General features: G+C 63.6%; 2 protein-coding genes across 2 annotated transcripts in view; both read right to left on the bottom strand.

The window, feature by feature from the left end:
* The window catches only part of ABCF3 (ATP binding cassette subfamily F member 3), a 13,836-nt gene extending 13,217 nt beyond the window's left edge, over window positions 1-619 (bottom strand). Inside the window, exon 1 of the mRNA XM_006017157.1 lies at window positions 503-619. Within this exon, the coding sequence (XP_006017219.1) occupies window positions 503-619 (117 nt within the window). The remainder of the gene's footprint in view (window positions 1-502) is intronic.
* Window positions 620-2,732: 2,113 nt separating this feature from the next.
* LOC102368756 (matrix metalloproteinase-23-like) lies at window positions 2,733-7,978 on the bottom strand. Its single transcript, XM_025195937.1, has 8 exons — window positions 7,739-7,978; window positions 7,219-7,343; window positions 6,473-6,609; window positions 5,900-6,067; window positions 4,807-4,971; window positions 4,238-4,348; window positions 3,870-3,990; window positions 2,733-3,385 (listed from the first exon to the last, which is right to left on the bottom strand). Exons 1-8 carry the CDS (start codon window positions 7,976-7,978, stop codon window positions 3,142-3,144), a joined length of 1,311 nt encoding a protein of 436 aa, XP_025051722.1. The 3' UTR covers window positions 2,733-3,141.
* Window positions 7,979-8,144: the final 166 nt, after the last annotated feature.

Here is an 8,144-nt window from a genome sequence, read left to right as displayed (position 1 = left end):
GCGCACGAGGCCATGTCCCGCCCCGGCCCGGCCCCGCTCCTCTCCGCCGGGCCACGGAGTCCCGGAAAGGACAGCGCACGCAGGGGCTGCCGGGAAGGCGGGTCCGCCATGCGCGCGGGCTGCTGGGAAACAGAGTCCAGGACACAGGGGCGGGGGCGCAAGGGCTGCCGGGAAGGAGGAAGCGCGGGGGCTGCTGGGACATGGAGTCCGCGAGGCGCGGGGCATGCCGGGAATGTGGGCCTGCAGCGCGAGGCTTCCCGCCTTGTGCGGAGGGGGCGCATGCGCACTGCTGCCCCACGTGGCAGCATGCCAGGGGCTGCTCCAGTGCGGCCGTCCAGCCGTTTCCCTGGTGGGAGGCAGCCTTGGCCTGCAGCCCCACGCATCCCCGGCGTCCCGCGGCAGCCTCGGGCGAGGGCGGATCTAGGGCGGAGGTGCAGGATCGCGTGCGACACCCTCTCTTGTTTTTCCGGTTACAAATAAACGAGAAGCTTTACTCCTCGGCCTGGACGATTCGGTTGAAGATCGAAGCCAGAGCTTCACTGGAAGTTCGCAGTAAGACCACGTCAGCCTGGCCGGTGCGGTCTCCCAGCGTTCGGGGCTCGGACCGACACGTCTTCATCGAGGACCTGGATGTGGGGGCGAAAAGCAAACTGGCAAAGCTCACCGATGACACTAAGCTGTGGGAAAGCGCGGCCGCGCATCGAAGGAGGCTGACGATCCAGGCGGCCGTCGACACGTTAGTTGGAAGCAGATGCTGTTCAGCACTGAGAAGTGTGAAGTGCTCCATCTGGGGAGGAAAAATCTGCGACAAACTTACAGGCTCGGTGGCGCTGCACTAGCAAGCACCATGTCTGAAAGGGACCTGGGGTCATAACTGACCATAAAATGAATAGGAGCCACCGGTGCGGTGCTGCAGGTAGCAGAGCAAGCACTGCGCCGGCGTGCATCAACCGGTGCATCTCAAGCAAAACTAAGGAAGCGATTCTCCTGCTCCACTCGGCCTTGGTGAGGCCACGGCTGGAGGACTGCATCCAGTTCTGGGCGCCGCTTCAAGAAGGACATGGAGAAGCTTGAGGGAGTCCAGAGAAGAGCCACTCGTATGATTAGGAGCCTGAAGAGCAAGCCTTACGAGGAAAGGCTGACAGATCTGGGACTGTTCAGCCTAGAAAAGAGAAGACTGCAGGGGGATTTGGTGGCAGCTTGCAAATATATCGGGGGTGAGCATCAGGGGCTAGATGAACAACTATTCACCAAAGCGCCCCAGAGGAAGACCTGGAGCAATGGACATAAACTCCTAGAAGGAGGTTTCAGACTGCATGTAAGGAAAAACCTCTTTACGATTCGTGTGCCCAGACTCTGGAATAGACTCCCCGCGGCGTGGTGAAGGCGCCTACCCTGGAGATCTTCAAAAGGAGACTGGACGCACACCTTGATGGGGTGATTTGACCCCAGCTGTCTTTCCTGCCCAGAGCAGGGGGCTGGACCCAAGGATCTCACAAGGTCCCTTCCAGCCCTAAACTTGGGTGAATCTTTGGAATGAGTTAAAAACAAGCTGCAAGGCTGTGAAATAGGAGCTTCTGCTACCAGGAACAGCAAACAGGCTGCAGAACAAGGGATAATGAAAAAAGAAGAGGGTCGTTAACACCTGTAGAGTGAAGAGTTTAGGAGGGATCAGTTCGAGCACAACAAGCTATGAAGTCAAACGACTCACTCAGCCGGGCCCGACTAGAAACGCTGCTGCCGCTGCCAGACGGTTGGTTTAAAACTTTGGATGGAGCAGGAATCAATGCAGGGTGCAAGCGCACCCCCTGGGCCCCAGGGCCTGCCGGCCGGCCGTGACCCCAAAGTGCCACCAGGGCAGGGCAGGCTGAGGATGTCTGTCTGTTTCTAAACCCCATTGTCCCCAAGATCAGGTGACAGTGATGGCGGTCTCCCTCAATGCAAAGCTGCCCCTGTATGAAGAAATAAAAACTGTAGCAGGAAGACTGGAAACCTCTCTCTCAGCTACTGCTTTACATCATTCATGCTGGTTTGTCCTTCCACCTAGCTCTGCCTTTAAAATGCCCCTGGGCTACTTGGACCCGCTGTCCATGGACGCTAGGCTTTCAAAACAGCAGATTTTGGCCCAGGAGCTCCTTCCAACGCAGCATCTTTAGCAGCAATGATTTGAACTATCCCAGTTCATCGCATCCTGTACCCCTCACCGTAGGATCGAGTCCCTTAGAGCAGTTCCAGTGTGACTCTTATACCAGGGCGTGGGCTTCAAAGGGGGGCTGAGGAGCCCGCTAGAATTTGGGAGAAAGCACTTTTAAAGTGCCACATCTGCCGTCATCCCCCTCACATCTGCCCCCTGCTCAGCAGGATGGCAGGAGAGAGGAGCACTTCTGCCCAGCAAGGCAGCAGCAGTCACCACCAGCTACATCCCAGAGGCGACAAAGTCCCAGCTGGGCGCCAGAGGGGGCTGGTGAACAGCAGAGAAACCATCCAAAGTCTGTGGCGGCCAGTCCGAATGCCGCCTCTGGCAGGCAGAGCCCCGGATCCCTGCTTGCAGTCACTGGGGGTCATTACAGGAACCCCCCGCCACACACACTTTCCCGTGCAAGCTGCCCTTGCAAAAGCAAAGATTTTGCCACTAACTGCAGCCAGCCTAACGGTCACTGGCAGTGCCAGGATCACTGCTTCCAAAGGGCAGTGCGGTTCCAGGAAGGAGGGCAGAGGAACACCACTGGGGTTTGCATCTGGGTTTTAATTCAGTGCCCGGTTTGCCAGGGCTGCGGCAGGGAAGATCTAGGGTGGAAGCAGAGGGCTGAGGGGCAGGGGAAGAGGGGACACAAAAGAGCTCGCTGCTTCTTGCTGCAGAAGGGACCCCTGGATAGTGCATGTGAGTGAAGAGAGAGGAGCATCCCACCCTCTCCCTGCAGACAGGCAGGAAATTGCTGCCCCAGGGCCAGAAATAGCAAGCACCATGACTCCTGCTGGCACCAGGGAAGGGCCCGGGGGAGGAGGAGTCCTGAGGGGGTTGGGGTCCGCTGCCATTCAGACAGCCCTGGTGCAAGTGCAAGAGGAGGTGGGACAGGCCCCTTTGCAGTGGGAGACCCCTGCTAGGAGCCTGGGGGGCACACAGCTAGGATTGCACACGTCTCATTGCTCTGTGGACTGGGCTTGTGCGCTCCCTTGCACGTCCCCATGGGGCCGGGTTGGAGAAGGGGTGCTGGCCTTGAGCTTGATGTGCCAGGAGTTTGCACGGAGGATCTTGCCGGTGCGGTGGACCAGGCACGTGTACCGCCCCTCGCTGAGCTCAGTGGCAAGAATGCGCAGCCCCTGGCGCGGCAGCAGCTCCAAGCCGGGCACGGAGCGGGAAAGGAGCTCCCCATCTTTGTACCACCTGTGGAGAAAGGGGGCAGTGGCGAGAAGTCCAGCGTAGCTGCTTTCAGCCAGCTACAGCTGCCAGTGTCCCTGCACTGTACGAGCACCTTCTCTGTGCCAGCCTCCTCCAGACACTGCCGAGCGCTCACCTCGCTCCCTGCCTGCTGCTCAGGGAGGGGCGCGTAGTTGATGCAGCATTAAAGATGCAGGGACTGGTTTTGTTCAGGCTTGATCCGAACCAAGGCCCCCGGCCGCTGCTGCCATACAAGACGTCCCAGCTCAGCTGCCAGGGCCCCCATCTGCTCTGCGTCTGGAAGCGGCCGCCCTCCTCCCTCCCTCCACAGCTCCAGGAGGAGCTCCCTGCCCCGTGGAAGAGGTCTGCTTGCAGAGGCCAAGGGTCGGGCTGGGGCTTAGGCAGCTCGGGGTCAGGGGTGGTAGCTGCTGCCCGGACCCGAGTGACTGCGGGAAGGGTGCAGCCCAGCCCCTCCCCTGCTGCATCTCACCTGACGTGCAGGTGCGGCCTGGAGGAGTTCAGCCCACAGTGGAAGGTGATGACTCTGCCTTTGGAGAGGTACCTGGCGTGGGGAGGCCGGGCCGGGGGAGTGGGGGCGGCAGCGGGGGCCTCTGGAAGACAGAGAGATGCACAGAGCAGTGACACCAGCAGCTGTGGGGCCTCGCACCCACCCCCTGCGAGCCCTCTGTCCCCGCGGGCCTGGCAGGGGCAGCATCAGCGGGACATGAGGGGGTGCCGGGAGGACTTTGCCCTGGCGGGGCGGGGCTGGGCAGGGGGGCAACCCCCAGCTCGGGCTCTGTGGGGAGCTGGCTGCCGTGGGCCGTGCCACCGCGTGGCTGTGGGGCGGGGGCACCTCACCGAAGCAGGAGTTGCAGATCTTGGGGCAGTGCTTCTTCATGAAGGCTGTCCGGCGCGCGCAGAACCGCAGGCGGGCCCAGGCCTCGCACTGCTGCATCTCATCCACGCAGCCTGCGGGGTTGCACAAGGGGTTGGACAGCGCCAGCGCGAGACCTTGCAGGCAGCGCCTGGGGGAAGCCACCTTTTGCCCCCCAGGACCACGGCTGCTGGGGGCTGGCCTACAGCATGGGGCAGCAAGGGATCTCCTTGGCACTCCCCACTTCCAGCAGCGCCCAAGACACGGCTCCCATCCCATCCCCAGCATGCGCTTCACCCCTTTCCCCTGGGCAGCCCTTCTTTGCCTCCCCTTGACCCAGCCCTGACATGCTCATGGGTGCTGGGCCGGGCACACTGCTAAGGAGCAGAGCCAGGCCCATGCACTTCCAGGCAGGGTAACATGACGGCAGCACTGGGTCCCCGGCGTGTGGCTGGGTGCGAGGCCAGAGCACCAGGAGGAGCCCCCGGAGGTGAGTGGTCCCGTCGCCCAATGCCAGACAGCCCGTGTGGTCACTCCTGTGCTTCCCCCGTACCGTACAGTCGCTGCACAGCCCGGACGTCGTCCTGGCTGATGTGCCTCGTCCGGCTGTAGGTGGCATTTGGGTGCATGAGGGCACGGACGTCTCGGGAATGCCACAGGCCCAGGGCATGGCCAATCTCGTGAGCAGCCACCTGGACTAGGTCGTTCATCCAGACCCCTGCCAAGCACAGACACCAGGGAGCAGGGCATGCAGGAACTGGCTGGAGACCTTGCCTGGCTGTCTTCCCACCCTCCCGTACGGGGGGTCCTTTCATCCACCTCTGGGCATCTGGGGGCATGACTCCCTCCCCACATGTGCACACAGTGCCTCTGCCCACTCCTCTGCCGCTGCTGGGGAGACGGGTTTGGCCCTGGGCCTTCACCCTGCAGCCCGGTGGGATCTGGGAACCTGGTGTACACGGAACACGCTCCAACATAGCCCACCACTGACAGCCCCTGCCCTTGCCAGGCAGCTGCTGAGGCCTGGAGAGGGGCAGAATCGGACCACAGGGGCACTGGCAACAGTATGAAGATGACAACCAGTGCACCGGCAGGGCTGGGGCAATGCACTTGAATGGGTCCACCTGCATGGCTGTTATACAAAGGATGCCCACGTACAGTCCCATGCATGGCACCATCCCATGAGCATGGAGGCCTCGACTGCAGGGGAAGCTCACCAGGTGATGCACTTGCACCCTCCGTGCCAAGGGCAGGTGCAGTCACTGCCCAGTTGTAGTCAGAGCCGTGGGGCAGGAGTGTGGGGACTGCATTCTCACCCTTCGTGGGCTGCGTGTGGCTTGCAGGCTACCAGTTGGACGGCCTCGCACTACAGCAGTGGGGGCCAAGCTTTTTAGGCAGGCAGGCCACACAGTAAGCCTCACATCCTCCCCCAGTGCCACACCAGTCTCCTTCCCCTGCCTGCTCTGCTTTCTGCTCCCTGCCCCTATGTGGGAGCAGCAGCCCTGCTGGGGAACCAAGGGCTGAAGGGGGGGCTGCTCACACCAGGGGAGGGGAAGGCAGGCAAGTGTTGTCCTTCTGGCAGGGTGCGGAGGGGGTCCAAGAGCTGAGCCCTTGCTGGTGCCTGGCCACCCCAGGGTCCCACCTGCCTTGCTTCCAGCTGAAGTGCGAGCGGCCCAGGATCCAGAACTCATGGTTGTCGAAGTGGATCTCCCCACGGGGTGGCAGGAGGGCGTGGGCCAGCTCCCCGTTCAGCCCATCGAAGCAGCGGTGCAGCGGCGAGGACCAGCAGTCCGTGTGGTTGAAGGTGTAGAAGCCTGCCCGGGCAACCAGAGGGATACAAGCTGTGATGGTGTCACAAGGCCAGCGGGGCACAGACCCCAGATCTAGTCTGCTGAGCTGGGGCACCCTGCTCCCAGGGGCACCGAGCTCAGGGCTTGTGCAGGGCAGGGCCCCAGCTCGCCGAGGCAGGCATCCAGTCTGTGTCCAGAGGGCTTGAGGAGCTGCTGGATGCTCTGCTGAGGCTCAGCCTGGTCCTGGCGAAGGAGCTCAGAGCCCCCATGCTCCTTATCCTGCTGCAGGGTGGGCAAGGTGTCACAGCGCTTGAGGTCAGCCCAGCACCGAGTGCCCCGTGGCGATGGGTGGGAGACGGGCTGCAGGGCGGAAGGCCGTGGGATGGCCAGGGCAGCCCAGTCCCCTCGCGGCGCGCGAGCCGTCCCTACCGATGGTGATGTCGGCCGGCTGTGCGGGGGGCAGGCGCCGGAAGCGGAGGGGTGAGACGTCGCTCCACATGCGGAAGGCGGCGGCGATGGCTCTCTCCGTGTCGCCCCTGTTCAGTGTGCTGGGGAAGCGCGCGATCCTGCCGGGCCAGGGACGTGGGGGGCGTCAGCCGGCACCACCGCCTCTCCCACCTCCTGCCGCTGCTGTTGCGGCTGCAGGGGCAGCTCCTGGGCTCTGCCAGCTTCCCTGGCCACATCAACAGCTCTCACACGGCTGCAGGCCCTGGCCATCTCCCTTGATCTCAGCACCCAGCCCCTGGTGCCCACTGAAAGGCAGCAGCTGCCCTTGGGGCCCCATTTTCCATCTCTACCCGCCTATGCCCATGGGGCAGGGACTTGGCATGGTCGCGCCGATTGGCGTTAGGGGTCAGGGAGGCACTGGTGGCTGGCGCTGGGTGATGGCAGGGCCCGTTCCCCGCACCGTGCTGGGCCCTGGCCCAGAGCTCTGTGCTCGGGGCATCCGCATGGCCATCACTGTGCTGAGCCCAGGACCTCAGGGAACGAGTCATCCCCCCTCCAGGGACAGGCTGGGGCGGAGGGATCAGGAGCCTGGGCTGGGCTCCGCAGGGTGCCCGGGAGACCCAGCAGGGCTGTGGGGCAGCGGTGCAGGGACACTGCAGAGAGCAAGCAGGGCCAGAGGGAGGGGGTCTGCAGGCTGCCCTGGGAGTGCAGGGCCCCCGCGCACTCACCGATAGGTCACGTTAACGTGGTCCCACTTGTGGCCCAGCGGTTTGATGGCATAGCGCCGCCTCCTGGCCACATCCCCAACGCCTCCATGGGCTGCAGCGGGGCCTGAAGCAGGACCTGCACCAGCCTGCGGGCAAGGGAGCTGCTGAGTGCTGCCCCGCACCTCCGCTGCCCCCAGCCTACACCTGGCCTGCCCCCTGCCCAGCTGGGGCACCAGGGTGCTCTCCCCTGCCTCCACCCAGGACCCAAGCCTGTAGCCTGCCCACCCCTAGGGGCACCGCCAGCAAAGGCTGCTCCGTGGCACAGCCCTGAGGTGTAGCCCCCGGGCTCCCGCTGGCTCAGGCAGGCAGCACTGTGGCTCCAGACCGGCTGGAAGGTTCAAGTGCACCCCGTTCGGCGCAGGGGTCCCTGCCCCAGCCCTTCACCTGCCAGCTTTCCCCTTTCCCAAGCAAGGGGGCAAGCCCATGGGGTCCCCAAGGAGTGAGAGGACCCCAGGGGCAGGGGTACAGGGTCTCCACTCACCCCTGGGTCCCAGCCAGATGCTTGCAAGATCCACAGAGCAGCTAGCAGCAGGAGGAGGAGGAGGAGGAGGAGGAGGGAGAGCAAAGCAACTGCTGCCCCTGGGCCCCCACTCCGTGCCTGGCCTGGGACAGGGGGCCCCAGGGACATGGCCTGGCTCAGCTTTGCCCTCCCGAGCACAGCTGATCCCTGACAGTCCTGTGCCGGGGGAGCCTCCGAGACCTGCGCAGAGCGAGCACACATGTCTGCGTGGAGTGCTAGGCAGCCCTAGCCGCAGCCCCAGCCCCAGCCCTGCTAGATTGGATCCATCTGTGTGGGATGGGAAGCAGCACTCTGCTCTGCTCCCAGCTCCTCGCCCACACCCTGGCCCCGGTCCCTGCCTGGCGGTGCAGGGTGGAAACATCCCACT

Source organism: Alligator sinensis, unplaced genomic scaffold, assembly GCF_000455745.1.
Source record: "Alligator sinensis unplaced genomic scaffold, ASM45574v1 scaffold301_2, whole genome shotgun sequence".
In the NCBI taxonomy this organism is placed as follows: Eukaryota; Metazoa; Chordata; order Crocodylia; family Alligatoridae; genus Alligator; species Alligator sinensis.
This window is presented reverse-complemented; position numbering and strand designations above follow the sequence as displayed.

Coding starts and splice junctions, on each gene's coding strand:
- LOC102368756 (XM_025195937.1), bottom strand. CDS start 7,978: ATGTGTGCTCGCTCTGCGCAGGTCTCGGAGGCTCCCCCGGCACAGGAC. Junction 4,972..5,899: donor GCACTTCAGCTGGAAGCAAG/GCAGGTGGGACC, acceptor TGTGCTTGGCAG/GGGTCTGGATGAACGACCTA. Junction 3,991..4,237: donor GATCTGCAACTCCTGCTTCG/GTGAGGTGCCCC, acceptor TCTGTCTTCCAG/AGGCCCCCGCTGCCGCCCCC.